Below are 25,231 nucleotides of genomic sequence, written 5' to 3'. Positions count from 1 at the left end.
ACATATGTATGCATGTGCACACACAAGATATTTATTCTAATAAGAAATACAGAGAATACAGGTTCAAATTGTTCAAGGTTTCTTTCCAGCTCTTAAAAAAACCCCCAAAGCATTTGTATTATTATAATATAAAGTTATGAGTCAATTTACACTTTTAATATAATCAAATTATGAAAAGCATCAAGCCAATAGCATTTAAAGAAATGCAGTACAAACACACCCGAAGAGCAACTTGGTGAAAAAAATTCAATTTTGAAATGTCATTACCTTTTAGAATAACAACCATTATGCTTTCAGCTTCTACAAGGGCTTGTTATATACTCTTCATTCTGTAAATGAAGGGTTTCAGAGAGAAAATGAGTTAGATCTTACTTCAAGATAATCAATGATATAAACAAGCCCTTCTGTGAAAAACAGGGGATTAAGTTAAATCAAGCAGAAAGCTGAATATTTGGCTCCAGGTACTGTTATACATCTCAGTACAAATCCTAAGTTTTAATTGGCACCTCACTGGGTGACTTGATGAAACCGAGCACCAGGCTCTTGAATCTTCAGCACTTTGGAGAAGACCCACATCTGAAATTTAGAAGATCGTAAATGAACATGGGAGAGTGTATCCCTGCAGCAGAAACAGGGAGAGTTGTTGCAGATGATTAACGCCTTCTGTGATTACCATAAAAGGACATTTGTCGTTGTTTTGTGCCTTCAAGACTGGTGGTAACTCTAAAGCGAACCTATCATGGGGTTCTCTGATGCTGTTCACAGAGTAAGTTTGTGTGGCTGAGCAGGGATTGAAACCCTGGTCTCAATGTTCAATGCATGAAGACTATGTTGGATTGCTGCCGCCACCACCTTTCTTTCTTGGATAAGTCCACCCAGGATGATGAAGCAAATATAATTGTCAAAAGAGAGGCACAAAAATATAATACTGCATCCAAGCTATATTATATTGAATTGCAACCTCACCAATAATATAGTTGTCCCCAAAGCTACAATAATAAACCCATTGAACCATGGTTTCCTGAGTTGTAATCCAACTCTTAAATCCATGCTGACATTGCATCTGTTTCAGTCACTAAAAGGATTCCAGCCAAGGCCTTAAAGGGGTCCAATTCCATGTGTAATGTTGGTCATATGCTTGGAATAACCTCCTCTTTGTGCATGTGTGTGTGTGTGCATAATGCAAAGGCCTTTTAAAACATAATTAAACATGGCAATCCATTAGTGTTCTATATGTCCATAAGATCCTTTTTGCCTAACTGCCTAGATACTTTTTAGCCACAGCATAACATCTGTATTTGCTTTACAGCTGAATAAGCAGTGTTCCTCAAGTGTAATTGTTGCACCTGTAGTTGTAGCAGCTTCATAGACTTACGCCTATGTTTTCAGCAAGAAACTAGACTTAAGTCTATGAAAGAATATGCTACCAAAGTCTTTCTCTCAAAGGGACTGCAAGATCCCTTGGCATATTGATACTCCTGACTAGGACGACTATGTTTTTGAATTCTGTTGCGCATTTCTGGCTGGTGCATATCTACACAACAAGAACCAGTTTGCTGGAATTGCAAACACATTGGCATACATGCAATTGGTTGCACAATGTTGGTATATGACAGAAAGATCATGTTGTGCAGCCACTATTCAACTGCATGGATGTGGATGTATATCACATGATAATGTAGTATCTTGGTTATGGTGATTGCTGGCAGATTTTGCAGCGATGGCTACAGGTTTGGATAGCTTTTGAAATGAGTTCAAGTCATCTATGGACTACAGTTGACACAACAATATATGTAAGAACATACGTCTATATATCATACATAATCAAAATGTCCAATTACTGTCAGAAGAGGTATGATGGTCAGCAGTTTAGATAGCTTTTTAAGAAGAGGAGACAAAATTATTTATAAGTCTACCAGTGGCTGCGAGCCATCAATAGAAGCTCAACATTTAAAAGCAATGTCTTTTTGAACATCACATACAGAGAAGGGGAGGGACGAGAGTCAAGGGAGTGCTGAGGCTTTCGTGCACAACTTCATGGGCTTCCATCTCAGTACGTCTTATGTTTATACCCTGAACACTAATGCAAATCTTACTGTCTGTCCCTGAAAAGGCTTGTAAGAAAATAATTCCCCTGCTGCAAATGCTCACATACACACACACTTTCATCTTGAACTTCTCTTTCATATTCCAGCAGATCTGCCATGTCCTCCTCCATAACTTTATTCAAGCTCCGCCAAGATGACATCTAAGGCAAAAAAGACACAGGAGAGCCGTCCCAAAAACTGACATGAAAAAGGAGAAGTGAGGACAAAGGAAGAAAAGGACCTAACGTTTCTTGAGGCCTTTACACAACCGAGGTTAAATCACAAAGGCTTCATGTACCTTTTACCAAAAATAAAAGCAGAGGCTTGATTTGACATGAAGCACACTCCTGTTTTCATAACCAAAGGAGTGGCAGCTACTTGACTAATTCAAAACAAAGCAACATCCTGTCAGATTAGAATCAAGGATGTGCCCAAACCCAAAGAAACACAAGCTATATCTGTCCTGTCAGTCTTTCGTGTTTTATTATTTTTAAGATCACTTGCAGAGCAAACTGTAAACTGGCTTACTCTGCTGCCATCTACTGACAGATTTGATATATAAATCCCTGTCTTTAATATTTTCACATGAAGTCATTTTCCATAATCACAACTATACAATCTTTGAACAGTGATAGGTTATGTGGCCTGCAGAGTTTGTGCAGGTAAACAGCAGCAGTTCCTTAGAAAACCAGCATGCCCTGCCTGCAAGCCAAAAACACCTCTACTTACAATTCCATTAGTAGACTTCGGGAAAAGAAAATGGACATTGGAAAGGTCAGTTCAAGAACATACCTGGGCAATCATCCTAAACTGTGGGACTTTGCTATCCAGGAAACAAGAATAGGATTATCTTGCTGGATGGTGCAACTATGGAGATGGTTGTAATATAGGTATACAACAAGAGGGGATAAAGATGCAGGGTGATGGTATGAAATTCTCACCTCTTTTCTCAATTTTTCCAGGAGAGGAACTGAAATGTTGTCTTTATAGCCAATTGGACACCTTCCTCTTCTGGGAAAAAAATTGCTTTTTAAGATCATTTTATGGTTCTACAAAGGTATGACTCAGTTAACAAAGTAAACATGGCTGGTTGACATTGTAGAATTGTAGAATTCATGGAATTTGATACAACTTTAAGTACCATGGCTGAATACTATGGGATCCTGTGAATGACAGAACTCTGACCGAATGATGCCTTTAATCAGCCTGATGAATCTCTGAATGAAACTATAACTCCCAGGATTCCATAGTGCATTAAGTCCACAGTGTTGGTGCACTAAAAGCCACTTAAACGTGTTAAAAAGCAAGGGAAATGTGTTGCTTTAGAAACAAGAAAACTTGTGAAAACTTGTGCCGTATGATTTATAGATTAGACCCTATTTGTAACGGGGAACTTGACATGCATTGGAATTGATTTGGTTTGGGATTCTCTGTGGCTTGTTGCTGACACACATGCGGAGATGCTTGTTTGTAGAGAGATTACCTTGGCACGGGTGGGAAGATTCGCACACACCTGCCTGCTATGCAAACCAACAAAGTCCCTGCACTGCACCTGATGATAAGAGTAATCTCTTTTTCCTCTCCAAATAATTACAATGTGACTGACAGAGCCCTGACTGAATGATGCCCTTAAACAGCAAGATGAATATTTGAAAGAAAGAGTACTAAACAGATGGAGAGAGCAGAAGGAGAGGCAAAATGGTTTGGCGTAGTGACTTGAAGGGAACATCAAACATCAAACCCTCCCTGGTCTCAGGAATTGAGTAAAAGAAATCGTTTTCATTTCAGAAATGGAAATTAACACGAAGTCTGAATATTACAACTGGTTAGGGAGAACATTCCTTTCCAGAACAATACTGGGAGACATCTACTGAATTTGCTCTCTGAATAATATCTTGAGATTTTGGCTGGATCTACACTGCCATATACAGTAGAGTCTCACTTATCCAACGTAAACGGGCCAGCAGAACGTTGGATAAGCGAATATGTTGGATAATAAGGAGATATTAAGGAAAAGCCTATTAAACATCAAATTAGGTTATGATTTTACAAATTAAGCACCTAAACATCATGTTAGACAACAAATTTGACAGAAAAAGTAGTTCAATACACAGTAATGCTATGTAGTAATTACTGTATTTACGAATTTAGCACCAAAATATCACGATATATTGAAAACATTGACTACAAAAATGCGTTGAATAATCCAGAACGTTGGATAAACGAGTGTTGGATAAGTGAGACTCTACTGTAATACTTTATACAGTCAGTGTAGACCCATAACTGCAGTATATAGGTATACACTGACCATATAACACATTGTCAAACTGCACCTGTATGGAAGTGTCAATGCAGCTTTTGTCAAAAAGACCAAAATTCCTGCCTTTTCCCAAACTTTTTCCCCAAAATATTATTATATTTGTGTTGCTGTGAGTTTTCCAGGCTGTATGGCCATGTTCCAGAAGCATTCTCTCCTGACGTTTTGCCCACATCTATGGCAGGCATCCTCAGAGGTTGTGAAGTCTGTGGGACACTAGGCAAGGGAGGTTCATATATCTAAGGAAGATCCAGGATGGGAGAAAGAACTCTTGGTCCATTGGAAGCAAGTGTGAATGTTATAATTAATCACTTTGATTACCATTTGATAGCCTTGCAGCTTCAAGGCCTAGCTGATTCCTAGCTGGGGGAATCCTTTGTTGGGAGGTCTTAGCTGGCCCTGATTGTTTCATGTCTGGAATTCCCCTGTTTTCAGAGTGTTGTTCTTTATTTATTATTATATTTGTGTTCCATCTTTTTTCCAAGGAAATCAGGGGCACCAACCTTAATACATCATTGCTGTCACAACTTTGAAAAAGAGACATGGACATGTGTGCCTTGTCAATTTCAAACTTAGTTCTCCCAGGTCCTAATATTATTATCGTCATCGTCGTCATCATTATTATTACCATCATCATTTATATCCTGCCTTCTATTTCTTCCTGGGACACAAACACGCTTACACATTGAAAGCAATACAGAGTTTAAAAAACATTATTTAAATACATTAAAAAATATCTCCCTAGCCACCAGATGCATTTCTAAAAGGGGCACCTGGATCCCCCAAATAGTATCAAGGGAGACTCTAATCCTCCAAGTCAACCAAACAGACATCAACCGCCTTCCCATTTTCTCCCTTTCAATGCCTCTCTAGAAACTCCCACACTGACTCATCCCTCTTTGATCTAAAATTAGTATGATTAATTTGTGCGGTGCAAATAAAAAACGGAACAAACAGGAAATCAAAAAGGAAGGAACGAACAGGGATGAAATTGTGCACGGCGCCTGCTTTTTAGCCTGTGACGTGAAAGACGGAGATGCAGCTTCGATTAACGGAATGACACATGAGCATGTCATTCCGCCCTTTCTATCTTTACGGGTGCAAAATGATACCAAGCAAACACTTGATGAATATCTTATCAGTACACACTACAAAACTGGCACAACACATTTTCAATTAAAAGCCAACATATCCCAGGGTCAAGCTTTTCAGGTCCTCTACGCCAGGGGTCGAGAAGGAGCCATCGCAGTGCAACAGCATTGGACTACAACTCTGGAGACCAGCATTCAAATCCGTGCTTCACCATGAAAACCAGTGGGCTGATCTTGGGCAGTCACACTCTCTCAGCCTCAAAGGTAAACGCACTCCCCCTTGAATAAAATCTCACCAATAAAACTGCATGATAGAGTCATCTTAGGATCAATGTTAGTCAGAAATGACCAGAAGGCACACAACAAAGTCAGGGATTAGCAACTTGGGCAGGTTTAGGGACCACCTTTAGGCCCTAGAACCCTTCAGGGGCTCCATGGACTAAAAAATAGAATAAAACCTAAACTAAAAACCGCCGAGTGGCTTGGGCTCTTTTTACACTGCCATATAATGCAGATTAAACGGCGCTGAACTGGATGAAATGAGATTACACCAGGCATGGGCAAAGTTCGACCCTCCTTCAGATGCTTTGAAACACCTGGAGGGCCAAAGTTGCCCCATGCCTGGCCTACACTGCCATATAATCCAGTTCAATCTGAATTATAATCGCAGTGTAGATAGGGCCATGCCATCCACTACATAAAATAACCATATGATCATAACTCAAACGTGTTCAGAGCAGTGATGCTGGGAAAGGAGTTGGTACTTATTTTTCCAGTGGTATTTCACCCATTTGTGTTGCTTGCCAAGGCTGCTTATTATCCCTGCTGGGGAAATAATATAGGGACCCGTATCATGCCGGAAAATTGACCACATTTGGCCTAATAGCTACCGCAATATGGGAGGAGCTCCATTTTATCCCACCAAGTATTGCAAAAAAATAAAATAAAATAAATAGCTGATGCCTCCAGCTGGCGATTACCCACTTAATCCTATCCTAAAACATAAATAACAGGAAACACATTTTTTTACACACTAAGCTGGATGCCAATTAGCCGGTGCTGCAAAATGCAATAATTTTCCACCCAGTGTTTTGAATTTATATAGTTTCATGTCATTTAGTCTGGCTGAAGGAACATGATTACTCCAGGTGTTTCGCTCAGCCACTGTGGCGGCCAATCTTTCCTACAGATATTTACATAGTAATCCGTTACGGGGCCGTTCAGAATTAATCCCCAACTGAGATTGACTGGGGCTATATCTAGGTAAGTATGTATAAAATTGCAGCTTTAATTTCTCATTGGGAAAATACCTGTTTTCTGCATATTCATGGGGCCAGTATCCTCACAAACCTAAGAGGAAGTTGATTCTTTCGTAACCTACAATAAAGAAAGTTGGGAGACACGGTTAGGCACATTAAATTGTCTTCTAAGCACAGATAAATGTACACCGGTGTCTCAGCTCCAACTCTGAAAGAACTGAGCACAGCTTGGGCAATTAGTGCTACTGCCATTTGATGTCACGAGGCATAACGAACGGGCAACCTTTTGCTGCTTCAGTAGCTTCCATCATGATGATTCTGCCATTAAAGAGACATTGTGTTTGGTATGTTTTACCTCATTTGCACAAGGAAGCCATATACACAATACAATTATTCACCTATCTGATAAATTTATTGCAGGAGTATTTTAAAAATCCAAATAATACATCAATTTATAGTCAGCAAAAGTATAATATAGTGTGTGTGTGTGTATATATATATATATATATATATATATATATATATATATATATATATAGAATTATAGCATATATAATACTTATATATACATACTATATTATAAGATGTATTATATAATTATTTATATATATAATTTAGTCATTTATTTATGGCATTTATATTCCACCCTTCTCACAGACACAGACAGCACAGACAACAGATAGAGGTATATAGACATTTCCCATCTTTGGCATACTGGAGGTTGTGCTCAATTTTGGCCATGTTGGGGCGGGGTGTGTGTGTGTATGTGCTGTCGCTCCATCCTCTATTCACAGACTTCCTCCCTTTTTGATCGCCGTCATTTTTCCAGTATTTCCTTTATGGTGCCATAAAAACACCTCCCCACTTAAGCGGTACCTATTTATCTACTTACCGCTGTTTTCGATATGCTATTTGGGCAATGAACTGGGCTTTGAATTGCCAACTTTTCAACTGATAAGATTTATTGCAGCTGGTGGTTAATTATAAGGTAAAGGTTTTCCCCTGACATTAAGACTAGTCGTTTCCAACTTTAGAGATCGGTGCTCACCTCATTTCTATGCCGAAGAGCCGGCGTTGTCCGTAGACACCTCCAAGGTCACGTGGCCACTGGCATGACTGCATGGAGCACCGTTACCTACCCGCCGGAGCGGTACCTATTGATCTACTCACATTTGAATGTTTTCGAACTTCTAGGTTGGCAGAAGCTATTATCCAATATATACACTATACCAGGGGCCCCCAAACTTTTAAAGCAGAGAGTCAGTCCACAATCCTTCAGGGGCCGAATTATCATTTGAAAAAAAATACAAACAAATCCCTATGCATACTGCCCATGTCTTATTGTAGTGCAACAACAACAATGAAAGAATACAATATTTAAAAATGAAAACAATTTTAACCAACATAAACCTATTAGGATTTCAATGGAAAGTGTGGGCCTGCTACTGGCCAATGAGATAGTCAAGTTAATTAGGATTGTTGTTGTTGTTGTTGTGTGCCTTCAAGTCATGTCAGACTTTGGCCGAGCCTAAGTCTAAAATTAATTATTTATTTACTGCATTTATTTACTACATTTATATCCCACCCTTCTCACCCCGAAGGGGACTCAGAGCAGCTGTATGTACATACAATATATTATATTATTAGCATAGCACAATATTAGCATTATATATTACTATATTGAACTATACCACTATACTATTATATAATATGTAATATATACCATATCATTAATATTATTATATGGTATTACTATTAGTATTATATTGTATAACATAAGCTTATTATCAATATGATATGAATATACAATATATTATATTAAAACTGATATAAAAATATTATATTATAAAACTGAGGGCGGGGGCCAGGTAAATGACCTTGGAGGGCCGCATCCGCCCCCCGGGCCTTAGTTTGGGGACCCCTGCACTATACTATAAGACATATTGGAGCCTCCGGTGGCGCAGTGGGTTAAACAGCTGAGCTGCTGAACTTGCTGACCGAAAGGTCAGCAGTTCAAATCTGGGAAGCGGGGTGAGCTCCTGCTGTTAGCCCCAGCTTCTGCCAACCTAGCAGTTCGAAAACATGCAAATGCGAGTGGATCAATAGGTACTGCTCTGGCAGGAAAGTATCATTGGTCGAAAATTTATATGTAGGTTTTTAATGTAAGCTCTCAATTTTAATGTAAGTTTTTAATTTAAATGGATTTTTAAACATGATATAAATTGTTTTGATGTATATGTTCATGTTGTAAGCCGCCCTGAGTCCCCTGAGGGGTGAGAAGGGCGGGGTAGAAATGATGTAATAAATGATTAAATAAAGAAAGAAATAAAAGGAAGGGGCCTGAGACTGTGAGGAATGGTGGGAGTTGGAGTCCAAAACACCTGGAGGGAGGGCCCAAGTTGGCCCATGCCTGCATATATTATATTATGCTATAATATTATGATATTTGTGTCTTCCTTACATTCCGCCTTTCGCTTTCCTTTTCTTCCCTTTATTGTTCCTTCCTTCCTCCCCAAAGTGGTTCAGTCACCCATACGGTAATCTACTTCAGGTTTATTTATTTTTTAGGACTTCAACTCCCAGAAGTCTCAGTCAGCTACACCAATGGTGAGGAATTCTGGGAAATGAAGTCTTAATTCCCTGAGGGGAGTGTAAAGCGTGCTGACGTAAAATCTCCGTGCCACGCCCCCTTTACCTCTTCGACCCGCCCACATTCTGACAGGCCCTCCGCTTTTCTCCCTCGCCCCGCCCCTTTCCTTCTCCGCTCCCGCCTCTTTAAGGCTCTCTGTCCAATCCGGTGGCGCGCTTCCAGGCTCGCGCCTCTGTCGTCACGCAACAGGCCAGCGTCGCGCGACTCGCTCGCCGGCTCACGCGCCTCCCCTCCCCACCCACGCGGCTGCTCGTTCCTGTCCAGCCATTGGTTGAGGCCGTGGTGGGCGTGGCCTCGCAGGAGCCACGCCCCCTCGTCCTCGTTACCTGCGTCAAAGGCTGAGTGGGCAGCCTTGTGTTTTTGGATTAGGAGGTTGGCACACCTGTGCCCAGGTAAGGAGGCTTGTTTATTAACCATCAGGGTAGAAGTAGCGGTTAAAAGGCATTTTTGAAACATAAATTTATCATTTATTATTATATTAACATATTTATTACCCATCAGGGTAGAAAGAGGGGTTAAATGGCATTTTTGAAACATAATTTTATCATTTATTATTATTGTTATTATTATTATTATTATTATATTAACATATTTATTACCCATCAGGGTAGAAGGAGGGGTTAAAAGGCATTTTTGAAACATAATTTTATCATTTATTATTATTATTATTATTATTATTATTATTATTATTATATTAACATATTTATTACCCATCAGGGTAGAAGGAGGGGTTAAAAGGCATTTTTGAAACATAATTTTATCATTTATTATTATTATTATTATTATTATTATTATTATTATATTAACATATTTATTACCCATCAGGGTAGAAGCAGGGTTAAAAGGCATTTTTGAAACATAATTTTATCATTTATTATATTAATAATACAGTAGAGTCTCACTTATCCAATATAAACGGGCCGGCAGAATGTTGGATAAGCGAATATGTTGGATAATAAGGACGCATTAAGGAAAAGCCTTTTAAACATCAAATTAGGTTATGATTTTACAAATGAAGCACCAAAACATCATGTTAGACAACAAATTTGGCAGAAAAAGTAGTTCAATTCGTAGTAAAGTTCAATTCGTAGTAATTATTGTATTTACGAATGTAGCACCAAAATATCACGATATATTGAAAATATTGATTACAAAAATGCTTTGGATAATCCAGAACGTTGGATAAGCGAGTGTTGGATAAGTGAGAGACTACTGTAATAATATAACATAATTTATTATTATTAAATATTTTGGTGTGTGTGTGTATTATATATATATATATACATACACACACACCTGTATGTATATGTGTGTGTGTGTGTGTGTGTGTATGTGTGTGTGTGTGTGTATATATATATATATATATATTTAAAGTAGAGTCTCACTTATCCAAACTAAACAGGCCGGCAGAACCTTGGATAAGCGAATATCTTGGATAATAAGGAGACATTAAGGAAAAGCCTATTAAACATCAAATTAGGTTATGATTTTACAAATTAAGCACCAAAGCATCAGGTTATACAACAAATTTGGCAGAAAAAGTAGTTCAATACGCAGTAATGCTATGTAGTAATTACTGTATTTACGAATTTAGCACCAAAATATCATGATGAATTGAAACTATTGACTAGAAAAATGTTGTTGTTGTTGTTGTTAAAGTCCTAGTGGAACTATATCAGGAAGATGTATCATGATAATAAAGATGTTTTCAGTGAATCTCAGAAAATTACAAGGTGGTAGGAGGTTGCCTCAAGGGTTCTCACGGACCTTTTGTGGTTCTTATACTTCATGAATTGATCGATTGTGTCTCCTTCCTTCCTTGACCTTTTGCAGGAGCAACGATGGACCTGGTCCTGGCCTGGGCCGACAACTTGGTTTTGACGCCATACGTTTTCCCCGTGACGTGGACAGAAGATGACCCCCTTCGGCAGCTGCTCAGCCTCTTTGTCGTCACAAACCTCGGGGCGCTGGTCATTTATCTGCTGTTTGGCAGCCTGAGCTACTATTTCATATTTGATCACGAGCTTAAGAAACATCCACAGTTTCTGGAGGTAAGCTGGACAGCTCTCTTTCTTTACCCGCTGATTTATTCTATGAAGCTTTTTAATTGTTGTTTTAATTGTATATGTTGTTACTGTGTTCTGCTTTTATTGTTGATTTTTGGGCCTGGTCCCTAGGTGAACCATTCCGAGTCCCTTCGGGGAGATGGAGGCGGGTTATAAATAAATAATTATTATTACTAGCTGTGCCCGGCCACGCGTTGCTGTGGCGAAGTATGGTGGTATGGGAAATAAAGTATTGAGGAATTGGTGGTAGTTAAGGTAAAGGGTAAAGGTTTTCCGCTGACATTAAGTCCATTATAAATGGGTTATATAGCGGTGTGGAAGGACCTTGAGTCTACACTGCCATATAATCCAGTTAAAATAAGATAATCTGTATTTTATAGGCGGTGTGGAAGAGGCCTAAGTGAGGCCTAACTCTGCCTGTCCCCTGAGCTGAGTGGGTTGCTAGGAGACCAAGTGGGCAGAGCTTAGCCTTCTAACTGGCAGCAATTGGATAAAAACAATTATTCCTCTCCCTCTAATTAGGATTTTATTTTTATTTTATTTTTGTTGTATGAACGTAGAGGCATGGATGAGGGGTTGTGCTGGCAAGTTTAGTGTTTCTGGGATGTGTAGTTTTGTTGTTTTGTCCTAGGCCGAAATTTCATTACCCTTTTATATATATAGATGTGTGGAGCCCCCGGTGGTGAAGTGGGTTAAATCCTTGTGACTTAAAGGTTGGATTGCTGACCTGAAGGCTGCCAGGTTTGAATCCAACCCGGGGAGAGCACGGGTGAGCTCCCTCTCTCAGCTCCAGCTCCATACGGGGACATGAGAGAAGCCTCCCAGAAATAAAATCAAATAAAGTTCAAACACAATAAAAACGTGATTAAAACACTTAAGCAATAAAATCAAACATCAAAAAAATTATATCAGCGGGTATCAAACCGAAAGGTGGGGCTATTAATATTACAAGGGAGGGCAGGCATGTGCAAAATGCAGGCAGTAAAATCAGGAGTGGGAGTAAAGTGCTGGAGATCAAGGTAGTAAACAATAAGACTGGGCAGTGATAAATTACAACTGACCTATTGTTCAAATGTGTGTTGAAACATCCACGTCTTTACGTCTTTGCAGAGAGTGGACAGGGTAGGGGCTAATCTGATCTTCCTGGGGAGAGAGTTTGTCTCAGGTGTTTTAATCTGTGTATGTTTTAATATATGCTTTGATTGTTTGCATTTAAAATATGTTTTAATATGTGATTTTATGGATGTATGTGTGTGCCCCGCCTCAAGCCAAAGGAGAGGCAGGTAATAAATACAATCATCATCATCACCCACAAAATTACCTGGAATTCATCAAAAAGAAGAATTTTCTTTAACTAGAGCAGTAGCTAGTAAAATTGGGACCAACTCCCAGCAGTTTTGGAGCTGAAGTCCCAAACATCCGAAGGACTAAGGTTTGGAAATCAGTAAACACTAGCTGTGCCCGTCCATGCGTTGCTGTGGCGTTGTCTGGTGGTGTTGGTGAGAAATTGTTGAGGTAGTGGTGGTATTGAATGTCTGTTGTATGTTTGTCTTTATGTTTAGTATGCATTTGGTTGTTTGTGTACTGTGAAAGTGGTGAGGGTAGAGGACACCGTTTATGTTGGATTAGTGAGACTGTACTGTATATTTGTAATCTTATATTATCTGCCTAGAACTGCCCCTTCTACACAGCTGTATAAAATGTACACTGAAGTGAATTATCTGGCAGTGTGGACTCAAGATAATCCAGTTCAAAGCAGATAATATAAGATTCTAAATGGGTAATATAGCTATGTGGAAGGGCCTTGAGTCTACACTGCCATATAATCAAGTTAAAATCAGATAATCTGTATCTTATAGGCAGTGTGGAAGAGGCCTGAGGCCTAACTGTGCCTGTCCCCTGGACTGAGTAGGTTACTAGGAGACCAAGTGGGCGGAGCTTAGCCCTCTAACTGGCAGCAATTGGATAAAAACAATTATTCCTTTCCCTCTAATTAGGACTTTATTTTTCTTTTCTTTTTGTTGTATCAACCTAGAGCCGTGGATGATGGGTTGTGTTGTCAAATTTCGAGGTTGAGGTGCCAGTAGTTTTGTTGTTTTGTCCGCTGCCCTGATGCCATCACTCTTTTATATATATAGATGAGATCAACATGAGCATATTGTAGTAATCCAATGCATCCATCAGCTGGTTTTATTTTCAAAAACAAGCCCTTCCTACACCTGAGATTCACTGATAACACCTTTATTATCATGATACATGTCCCTGATATAGTTCCACTAGGACTTCAACAACAACAACAACAACAACACATGTCATTTGTTATCTGCCTCTCCTAACGGCTCGAGTTGATAACAGTTCAAAGCTAAAATTCATGTGCAAATAAAAAAGGTCCTAAGTTCAATCCTCAGAGTTCACTCCTGATTCAGAACCAAAGTTCCTTCTTGCATGCAACCTGATCCAAGTCCGAGTCAACATCTATATCTATACCCGTAATAAAAATGAAAGTGTGTATGTGGCAGGGGTGTCCGCTCAATGATGGCCAGCTGTGAATACTGGTGGAGTTTGGGGAGGACTGACCCACGATTTTGGGAACTGTAGTTACCCCACATTCTTACGCATTTTGTAATGGGAGCATTCATAAAATACAAAAGCAAAGCGTTACAAATTACTGAACTAATATTACCTAACATCAAAAAACAATGCCTTTTTCAAATAACCCGGACACTGCTTGGTCCCCAAGCTAGAAAAATATAAACAATACATATATCACACCAATAGTATCAACATAAAAGCCAATAGTATCAAAATGGATCAACATGAAACATAAACAATACATATATTATGCTGATAGTATCAACATAAAAGCCAATAGTATCAAAACGTATCAACATAAAATATAAACAATACATACAGTAGAGTCTCACTTATCCAAGCTAAACGGGCCGGCAGAAGCTTGGATAAGCGAATATCTTGGATAATAAGGAGGGATTAAGGAAAAGCCTATTAAACATCAAATTAGGTTATGATTTTACAAATTAAGCACCAAAACATCATGTTATAAAACAAATTTGACAGAAAAAGTAGTTCAATACGCAGTAATGTTATGTTGTAATTACTGTATTTACGAATGTAGCACCAAAATATCACAATATATTGAAAACATTGACTACAAAAATGGCTTGGATAATCCAGAAACTTGGATAAGCGAGGCTTGGATAAGTGAGACTTTACTGTAGTATCAAAATGGATCAACATAAAACATAAACAATACATATATTATGCTGATAGTATCAACATAAAAGCCAATAGTATCAAAACGTATCAACATAAAATATAAACAATACATATGTCAAGGCAATAGCTCCCGCTCCACTATCAGCAGTCTGAAATCTGGACTATGATTCTAGGAGAACAGTGTTTGAATCTTCACTTCTCCATGCAAATCTGTTGGGTGGCCTTCAGCAAGTCACACACTCTCAGCCACACTTTCAAGATAGGATTGTGTAATAAGCAAAACAGAGCTACGGATGGAGTTTTCATGATGCCGCTCTTATCTTAAACACCGTATCTATATATTACCTATAATATTACGTCACATGCTGGCAGTGTAGTTGGAAGACAACTGAGATAATGCCCACTTTGAACACATGTATTTGCTCTATAATGAAGCAGCAGAGGGTTTTTCAAAGTGTCTGCCTTTGTATCCAGAACCAGGTGCAGCGGGAGATAACGCACACGCTCAAATCCCTGCCGTGGATCAGCATCCCCACCGTTGCCATCTTCTTCGCTGAAGTCAGAGGCTACAGCAAGCTCTACGATAACATTGAAGACTCTCCGTATGGTAAGGAAGTATGCACTCCCAGAAAATGCAGCAAAGTTGACCATCTTGGATAGTGAATAAATTACTAAAGGATTGATATTAGTCAAGACGGATGCAGGTCACCATAAATAAGTTAACCATTTCTAAATGAATTTTAGGGACTGAATAACAACCTGTTTCCTTGCTCATATTCTGATTGGGTTTTTTTTTTCCATTTCCTTAGGTTGGTTTGGTGTTGTTTCTAGCATGTTGTCCTTTCTCTTCTTCACTGATATGTGCATTTATTGGATTCATCGGTTCCTCCATCATAAATTTTTCTATAAGGTATGCATTAGAAAGTAGTAGAGCATCTTTAAAAACTGGTTTGACCCAAACTGGTTTGACCCAATGTATGTGTGACACTCCATGCGTACAGATAACAAATATTTGAAATGAGTGAGAAGGTTTAGGAGTCAGATGGAAGCAAAGTTTTAGTTTGATGGGAACTAATACTCGGTGGCGCAGTGGGTTAATCCACTGAGCTGCTGAACTTGCTGACCAAAAGGTCAGCAGATCGAATCTGGGGAGCAAAGTGAGCGCCCGCTGTTAGCCCCAGCTTCTGCCAACGTAACAGTTCAAAAACATGCAAATGTGAGTAAATCAATAGGTACTGCTCCAGCGGGAAGGTAATGGTGCTCCATGCAGTCATGCCAGTGCGTAAAACTAAAGAGCCCCGACCACTATGTAAAACAAATATATGTTTGAGTTGTTGTGAGTTTTCCAGGCTGTGTGGCCATGTTCCAGTAGCATTCTCTCCTGACGTTTCGCCCACATCTATGGCAGGCATCCTCAGAGGTTGTGTGGTCTGTTGGAAACTAGGCAAGTGGGGTTTATATACAGTAGAGTCTCACTTATCCAAGCCTCGCTTATCCAAGCCATTTTTGTAGTCAATGTTTTCAATATATTGTGATATTTTGGTGCTAAATTCGTAAATACAGTAATTATAACATAACATTACTGCGTATTGAACTACTTTTTCTCTCAAATTTGTTGTATAATGTGATGTTTTGGTGCTTAATTTGTAAAATCATAACCTAATTTGATGTTTAATAGGCTTTTCCTTAATTCCTCCTTATTATCCAAGATATTCGCTTATCCAAGGTTTTGCCGGCCCGTTTAGCTTGGATAAGTGAGACTCTACTGTACGTGTGGAACGTTGTCCAGAGTGGTTTAAGAACTCTTTGTCTGCTTGAGGCAAGTGTGAATGTTGCAATTGGCCCGGGCTGTGGTGCAGGCTGTTGAGCAACCAGCTGCAGCCAGCTGCAACAAATCACTCTGACCAAGAGATCATGAGTTCGAGGCCAGCTCGGAGCCCCGCATTTGTCGTTGTCTTTGTTCTATGTTAAGGCATTGAATGTTTGCCTATATGTGTAACTAGCTGTGCCCGGCCACGCGTTGCTGTGGCAAAGTATGGTGGTATAGCAAATAAAGTATTGAGGAATTGGTGGTCGTTAAGGTAAAGGGTAAAGGTGTGGAGTCCAGATAATCCAGTTAAAGCAGATAATATAAGATTATATGGGTTATATAGCTGTGTGGTAGGGCCTTGAGTCTACACTGCCATGTAATCCAGTTAAAATCTGATAATCTGTATTTTATAGGCGGTGTGGAAGAGGCCTAAGTGAGGCCTAACTCTGCCTGTCCCCTGGGTGAGTGGGTTGCTAGGAGACCAAGTGGGCGGAGCTTAGCCTTCTAACTGGCAGCAATTGGATAAAAACAATTATTCCTCTCCCTCTAATTTGGACTTTATTTTTCTTTTCTTTTTGTTGTATCAACCTAGAGGCGTGGATGATGGGTTGTGTTGTCAATTTTCGAGTTTGTGGGGTGTTTAGTTTTGTTGTTTTGGCGGTCGCCAGGATTCCATCACTCATATATATATATACTAGCTGTGCCCGGCCACGCGTTGCTGTGGCGAAGTCTGGTGGTATGGGAAATAAAGTATTGAGGAATTGGTGGTAGTTAAGGTAAAGAGTAAACGTTTTCCCCTGACATTAAGTCCAGTCGTGTCCGACTTTGGGGGTTAGTGGTTATCTCTATTTGTAAGCTTGAAGAGCTGGCGTTGTCCGTAGACTCCTCCAAGGTCATGTGGTATGACTGCATGGAGTACCGTAACCTTTCCGCTGGAGTGGTACCTATTCATCTACTCTCATTTGAATGTTTTTGAACTTTAGGGTTGGGAGAAGTTGGGGCTAACAGTGGGGGCTCTGTCTGTTCCTCGAATTCAAACCTGCAACCTTTCGGTCCAGAAGTTTAGCAGCTCAGCGCTTTAACACGCTGCACCATCAGGGGTATTATTTTCGAAAGGTTGTGAATATACAATATTTTTGATTGTTTTTGTCTGTTGGAGGGAAGTATGAATGCTGCAATTAGGAAAAATGATTAGCATGTAATGACCTTGTAGCTTTAAAGCCTGGCTGTTTCCTCCCTGAGTGAATTTTTTGTTGGGAGGTGTTAGCTGGCCGTGATTGTTTCCTCTCTGGAATTTCCTTGTTTTCAGAGTGGTGTTGTGTGTGATATTTTATGTGCTTCTACTGTCTGTGACCCTCAGAAAACAGAGGATTTGCCAGACTTTGGCGATGGGAATACTTTGTTGGGAGGTGTTAGCTGGCCCTGATTGTTTCCTGTCTGGAATTCCCGTTTTCAGAGTGGTGTTGTTTATTTAGTGTTGTGATTGTAGAGATTATATTGTTGTGTATTACTGCACCACAGTAATTATTTCATCTTACAGTAGAATCTCAGTTATCCAACATTTGGTAATGCAATGTTCTGGATTATCCAATGTAGTCTGCGTTTTAGTAGTCAATTTTTGTGTATTCAGTGTTTTAAATTGTGATACTTTTTCTGTCAAATTTGTTGTATAACATGATGTTTTGGTGGTTAATTTGTATAATGATTCCCTAATTTGATGTTTAATTGGGATTTCCTGAATCCGTTCTTATTATCCAACATATTCAGTTATGCAATGTTGTGCTGGGATGTTTATGTTGGATAAGTGAGATTCTACTGTATATTTATAATTTTGCAAGGAAGGCGTTTGCGCCATCCCCCGGGCCCTGGAAAAGGGTAAATAAGAGAAGAGGAGAAGGCGCTCTGTACGTGCTCAGGGGCCAGGCGGGAGGCGTGGCGGGGTGAGGTCTGCCCTTCCCCTTTGCCCCTCAATCCCGGCCCTTCCCCTCCTACCGGAGGTGGCGCCGGTGTGGTGGTGGGTTGTAGGCCAGGCAAGAGCGGGCTCCAGTGGAGGCGCAGGCCTGGGGCGTCGCGGCTTCCTTCCTCCCCGCCTCCGCGCTTCCCGATGCCGGCCTCCATGTTCTTCCCGCGGAGGACAGGAGGAGGCCTGAGCAGCGGCGAGGAGGAGGAGGGGAACCGGGCCAGGAAGGCGGGCAAAGTGGTGCTCGTCCGCCGCTGCAGGCCCGAGAGGAAGAGAAAGGGGTGGGAAAGGCTGCCCCTCCACACAGAGGGAGAGAGGCAGGACTCGCTTTCCCAGAAGTGCCTGGCGCGGCAATGACAGTGTTGGCGCCAAAAACCAGGAAGGTCCCGAGGGAGGGACCTTTTTGTTTTCCAGGCGAGAGGTGAGGGCAGGGAAGGGTCGGCTTAGGCCCTCCGGGTGTTTTGGAGTAGAACTCCCGATTCGAGGATGGGGAGCTCAGCCTCGTGAGGCGGAGATGTGCCTTCTCCTGCAGAGTCCCTGGCTTCGGCGGTGGAGGAGGTGCAAGAGAGGGAGGGAGGGGAACGGTTCTGTGTGTGTGCGCGCGCGCGGAAAGAGTTGGGAGGACTGTGTTTCTGCGCGTGCGCAGATTGCCTGTTGTGTTTTTTTGGTGTTGTGATTGTGTTTTTTGTTTGATTATGTTGTATCTTACTGGAGGCGGGGATGATGGATTGCGTTGCCAATTTTAGAGTTTGGGGGAGCTGTAGATTTGTTGTTTTGTCCATCGCCGTGATGCCATCACTCTTTTATATATATAGATATATATATATATATACAGTAGAGTCTCACTTATCCAAGCCTCGCTTATCCAAGCCATTTTTGTAGTCAATGTTTTCAATATATTGTGATATTTTGGTGCTAAATTCGTGAATACAGTAATTATAACATTACTGCGTGTTGAACTACTTTTTCTGTCAAATTTGTTGTATAACAGGATGTTTTGTTGCTTAATTTGTAAAATCATAACCTAATTTGATGTTTAATAGGCTTTTCCTTAATCCCTCCTTATTATCCAAGATATTCGCTTATCCAAGCTTCTGCCGGCCCGTTTAGCTTGGATAAGTGAGACTCTACTGTGTATGTGATCCGCCCTGAGTCCCCTTTGGGGTGAGAAGGGCAGAATATAAATACTGTAAGTAAGTAAGTAAGTAAGTAAATAAATAAATAAATAGGCCACCTTGATTAACATTGAATGGCCTTGCAGCTTCAAAGCCTGGCTGCTTCCTGCCTGGGGGAATCCTCTGTATCCATGAATTCTCTGGCCATGGATTCAGTGGAAGGCAACCATGTGAAACTGAGTTTAACTTCTTTTCTTTCCCCGTAGCGTTTCCACAAACCTCATCACGCTTGGAAGGTGCCATCTCCGTTCGCCAGCCACGCTTTCCACCCCGTGGACGGCTTCCTCCAAAGCACCCCGTACCACATCTACCCCTTCTTCTTCCCTCTGCACAAAGTGACCTACTTGGGCCTCTACATCGTCGTCAACATCTGGACCATCTCCATCCACGATGGCAACTATCGCGTCCCTTCCTTGCTGAAGGAGGTCATCAACGGCTCGGCCCACCACACCGACCACCACTTGTACTTCGATTACAATTACGGCCAGTACTTCACACTCTGGGACCGGATCGGAGGCTCGTACAAAAACCCTTCCGCCTTTGAGGGCAAAGGGCCCCTCGACACCTTGAAAAAGCTGAAAGAGAGCGAATCGAATCATTCGAGGGAGGAGAAGATGGCAGGAGACACGAGTAAAGATAAATAGCCTCCTCTTCCAAGACGGAAAGGCATATGAATAGCATTCCTCTCTCCTTGTAGCATCAGCTGATGATGAAACGAAGATGATCTCAAATGAGGACCAGCCTTGGGGAAACAAAAACAGATGTATTTCTGCATAGTGTGTTAATTTCAACAGTGTTTCTCGCTTGATACGTTGGAAATGAAATCTGACGTCCATTGGAATGAAATTGCGTAATGCTAACGTTCAGATTCATTGTATAATCAATGCCAGTGCTGGGACTCCATGCTTAACAGTAGTTCATTCATAATTCCAGAAAAAGTTACTGTTGTGAAGTTAGTGGACTATACTAAGAGGAAGGTCGGATGATAGAACTGGAGCCAAGTGTCCATTTGTATATTCTTTGCAGGATATGCATTGGCTGAAGCACACTTGTTGCCTTTATTGGATGGGTTGCCTGATCCCCAATTGTTCTTTTAAGGAATTATAGTTTTATGTGGGGCACATATTGTACGGATTTTTAATTGTTTGGTGACTATTGTGTCACCAATGTGTTAGAATGCACACACGTTGGGTATTTTGCCCAAGAGTGGAAATACAGAAGTAAAGGATAGGAACCACAGATAATTTTTTGAGATGCTTCCATAGTACATTCAGGATCTTGCTGGAAGTTCCGATATTGCCTTTTGAAATATCTGTATTTCAACCAAGGCAGCCTAGCCGAGGATTATAAGAGTTTTTGTGACCCAAAACAGCCATTTTTCTGTGGGTTGTGCTCCACAAGATAACGCTTCTGAGCTCTGTTTGAGTTGTTGGTGATTTAAGTTGAAAAAACATAAGTAGGGTCTGGGTTGTTGTGTGTTTTTCGGGCTATATGTCCATGTTCCAGAAACATTCTCTCCTGACGTTTTGCCCACATCTGTGGCAGGCATCCTCAGAGGTTGTGAGGTATATGGAGAAACTAAGCAAGGAAGGTTTATGTATCTGTGGAAGACCCTGAGTGGGGAAAAGAACTCTTATCTGTTGGAGGCCAGTGTGAATGTCATAAATAATCACCTCTATTAGCATTAAATGGCCTTCTCAGCTTCACCTCCTGGCCTGGGGAAAACCTTTGTCCAGAGTTGTTAGCTGCCCCTGATTGATTCATGTCTGGAATTCTTCTGTTTTTAGAGTGTTGCTCCTTATTTACTGTTTTGATGTTGGAGTTTTTTTTAATACTGGTAGCCAGATTCTGTTCAATGTTCAAGGCCATTTAATGCTAATTGAGGTGATTAATTACAAAATTCACACTGGCCTCCAACAGACAAGAGTTCTTACTTCCACAGATATATAAACCTTCCTTCCGTAGTTTCTCCATATACCTCACAACCACTGAGGATGCCTGCCATAGATGTGGGCAAAACGTCAGGAGAGAATGCTTCTGGAAAATGACCATATGGCCCGAAAAACACACAACAACCCTGTGATCCTGGATATGAAAGCCTTGGACAACACATAAGTAAGGTCTCTTGGTAGAGTCAACACCACTGCTTTATGCTCTGCCCTATTTGCTCGGTCAAATCTATCAGCGCATTTATTTCAGTAGGACCTTCGTAGGAACATCCCAACAGATTTTCTCAAGCTTTTCGCTTTGTCTCCCTTCTGCTTGTGTCACTTTGAAGCCTCGAAACACCGAAAAACTTAATTGAAACAGCCAAACATCCGCTCTGCAGGGCTCTTACTGCTTTGATAAAGACAAATGCATTTCATCGAGTTCTGGGAGGCAATGCAAAAAAGAGTTTCTGTTTGATAATTATGTCTTCTGAAGGCTGTTCACGCAAGCAGGCTGCGGAAGCTGTCTTTTAAAAAATGTTTTCAGGAGATGAAAGCGTAACTGCGATTAATGTTATGTGCTCTTACAAAATTAACTGCAGTCAATGAGACAGAAGGGTGTGTTCTTGTCTTAGAAAACTATGTGTTTTTAAAAAAATACAAACTAGAAGGTAGGTATGAGTTCATCTAAAAATGGTAGAGTTGATACAGTTTGGACCCATTCAGTGCTTTGGAGTCATGGGAGTTGTAGTTTTACAACATTAGTTCTCGACCTGTGGATCCCAAGATGTTTTGGTCTTCAATTCCTAGAAATCCTAATAGCTGGTAAACTGGCTGGGATTTCTGGGAGTTGTAGGCCAAAACATCTCAGGACCCACAGGTTGAGAATTACTGTTTTGCAAGGATTTCACCCTTCTCTACCAAATAGTGCTTGTATCTCACCAAACTACAAATCCCAGGAGTCCATTGAGCCATTGCATTTGAAGTGGTGCAGAACTGCATTAATTCTACAGTATAGAGCCAGATTGGGTTCTATTACATCTGGAACTGTGTTATTACTCTTCGTGGTAATTTCACGAGAGCAAAGGCAGGCAACAGGGCACTCCATGCATAATAATTCTGGAGAGAGTTCTGAAACTTATATGTGTGTGTGTCAGGGATGGTTACTATAATGTCACTTAGGTCCTTGGCTTGGGCAACCTCTGCAAAGTACAGATTAATTGCACAGAAAGCTCAGCATGACCCTTAGGAAATATTTTCCTGAACTTAGCATGGAAACAGGAAACTGAATAACAGCAGAGTAATTTCTTCCAGGAGTTACCATAAAGTTGCCCTGGAGGACCTATAAAATCCCAAAGCAGCTCTCTAGGAATGTGCTAGGTCCTCCAACATGCTTCTATCCCAATTTCTGGCACATTATAGAATTGCCTGAAGGGACCTAACAAATTCCTGGAGATGAATGAAACCATAGATACCATTCCCTCCAGATATTGTAAAAGATTTTTCCTTTACATCATCATCTTTCCTGTTCGGGAAAAGTACATAAGGTCTCCAATACTGATTATATACGGCTGCTACAAACAAATATTTCACCGGAGACTGGACTTCATTGAGAAGTTGATTCTCAAGTTTTGGGTTTTTTTGTGTGTGTCAGGAGCAACCGGAGTTGCTCAAGTTTGCAGATGGAAATGTGTTGTCAAGAATTGGGTGGATAGACTAGCTTGCAAAAGTACCTTCACAGTACACACTTTGTTGCCTGTACAAACTTCCAGAATATGTATGGCTGCTATGTAGTTCCATCTTCCATTTATGTCCTTATGGGGAACCCAATAGAAGACTGAATTTGGAATCTTCCAAGTGTTGACTGCCAGCTTTTCACTTCATTTTTACTCGTAACACAAAATCACAATGAGTAACTTTGCCTAGCTTACTGGCCAAGACCTAACGGGATCCTTCTCTATCCAACATGTCCAGAATTGAGAATTTTTCCATTTCTATCTCCCATTACAGCCATTCATGGTATGGAAATACTGCATTCCCAAACCTCTAGAGATGGATATCAAGGAGCTCACTAGCGGCAGATCCATAAGATGTATATCTTTGGATTCTTTCATTTACCTTTTTAAATGCTCCTATTCTTCAGAGCTGAAGCTACACACCCATAGATTGTGTCTGACTCAGAGGAACCAATGAAAGGAATTGCTGGTGCCATAATTTTAATTCTTGCCATAGAACTGTCTGTTGCATTGCTTTGGAGCAAGTAGGACAAGGATCAAGAGGAACCCAATGAAAGGATCTCATTTTTCTTCATATGGAGGAATTTCAGAAATGTGTTTGTGCCAAAGGAAGGCGTTTGCCGAAAGGATTTGGTCCTAAGCATCTGGGCCATCTTGTCTGACTGTTTGATTTGTCAGGTATTCAAACTTTATGAAACGGAGAAAGACAGTTTTGCGTGCTCTTCTTTGTTAAACGAATCTTATTTCCAAATGTATTGTGGATATGGATTGATCTCTTTGCCTATCGTTCATACTAATGTGGGGAAATTTTTGCTGATAATTAAAACAAAATAGAAACTTTTGGAGAAGTGGTTTCTGGAGAGATTTGAATAATCACAAGTAAGTGCAGCATTTTTTGGGAAAGGTATTCAAGGGACTATGGCAATGAAACAGTATATTTGCAGGACCCTCAAATACAGTAGAGTTTTGCTTATCCAACATAAACGGGCCGGCAGAATGTTGGATAAGCGAATATGTTGGATAATAAGGAGAGATTAAGGAAAAGCCTATTAAACATCAAATTAGGTTAGGATTTTACAAATGAAACACCAAAACATCATGTTATACAACAAATTTGACAGAAAAAGTAGCTCAGTACACAGTAATGCTATGTAGTAATGACTGTATTTATGAATTTAGCACCAAAATATCACGATATATTGAAAACATTGACTACAAAAATGCGTTGGATAATCCAGAACGTTGGATAAGTGAGACTCTACTGTAATATATTGTGTCAGGCTGATGGATTCACAGCGAAGACTTTTCAGGACTCGCTTAACTGCTTTGGTCCTTTCTGATTTCAGAATTACCTTTAAGGTTGCCAGATTGAGAACTGGAATAATTCCTGTGCTTTTAATGGTTATGTAAAAAGATAAAATTTCAGCAAGTGTTGTTAGTCAGGTCACAAGCATCACTTGGTAAAACTCCATTGTCTTAAAACCCTTTTCAAATTTGCACCTTTGCTATTAAGAGCAACCTAGTAGACATATATGGTCTTCTGCCAGCACATAATGGCCCCTCTGTTTTGCAACCCAAGCAGGCAAAACAGAAGTTTCTGGATTCCTGCCAAGGCTATTTTGAGATTCCTGGGTTGTCTCAGGTTGTGCAGGAATGTGTTTATAGCTGGAAATTAAAATATTGGCACATGTCCTATTAATATGTCATGCCTGCCCCTGATGGCGCAGTGTGTTAAAGCACTGAGCTGCTGAACTTGCAGGCCGAAAGGTCACAGGTTCGAATCCGGGGAGTGGAGTGAGCGCCCGCTGTTAGCTCCAGCTTCTGCCAACCTAGCAGTTCTAAAACATGCCAATGTGAGTAAATCAATAGGTACTGCTCCGGCGGGAAGGTAACAGCGCTCCATGAAGTCATGCCGGCC

The 25,231-nt window shown here is 40.6% G+C and overlaps 1 protein-coding gene and 1 long non-coding RNA gene across 3 annotated transcripts in view; one reads left to right on the top strand and one right to left on the bottom strand.

The window, feature by feature from the left end:
* Nucleotides 1–9,332, bottom strand: part of LOC103279298 (uncharacterized) — an 84,410-nt gene extending 75,078 nt beyond the window's left edge. For both annotated transcript variants that reach the window (XR_001730473.2, XR_001730474.2), the window contains exons 1-3: nt 9,216–9,332; nt 6,806–6,872; nt 268–329 (exon numbers count right to left, since the gene is read on the bottom strand). This is a non-coding gene — a long non-coding RNA (uncharacterized LOC103279298). The remainder of the gene's footprint in view (nt 1–267; nt 330–6,805; nt 6,873–9,215) is intronic.
* Nucleotides 9,333–9,652: 320 nt separating this feature from the next.
* sc5d (sterol-C5-desaturase) lies at nt 9,653–24,153 on the top strand. The gene is made up of 5 exons (XM_003222806.4): nt 9,653–9,796; nt 11,238–11,455; nt 15,179–15,311; nt 15,514–15,614; nt 19,856–24,153. Exons 2-5 carry the CDS (start codon nt 11,246–11,248, stop codon nt 20,291–20,293), a joined length of 882 nt encoding a protein of 293 aa, XP_003222854.1. The 5' UTR covers nt 9,653–9,796; nt 11,238–11,245; the 3' UTR covers nt 20,294–24,153.
* The last annotated feature ends 1,078 nt before the right edge of the window (nt 24,154–25,231 follow it).

The sequence above is a fragment of the Anolis carolinensis genome, unplaced genomic scaffold, assembly GCF_035594765.1.
Source record: "Anolis carolinensis isolate JA03-04 unplaced genomic scaffold, rAnoCar3.1.pri scaffold_8, whole genome shotgun sequence".
NCBI classification, from domain to species: Eukaryota; Metazoa; Chordata; class Lepidosauria; order Squamata; family Dactyloidae; genus Anolis; species Anolis carolinensis.
This window is presented reverse-complemented; position numbering and strand designations above follow the sequence as displayed.

Excerpts from the sequence above, each read along its gene's own strand:
- sc5d (XM_003222806.4), top strand. The coding sequence starts at position 11,246 with ATGGACCTGGTCCTGGCCTGGGCCGACAACTTGGTTTTGACGCCATAC. Across the intron at positions 11,456-15,178 it reads AACATCCACAGTTTCTGGAG|AACCAGGTGCAGCGGGAGAT; the intron begins GTAAGCTGGACA and ends CTTTGTATCCAG. Across the intron at positions 15,615-19,855 it reads ATCATAAATTTTTCTATAAG|CGTTTCCACAAACCTCATCA; the intron begins GTATGCATTAGA and ends CTTTCCCCGTAG.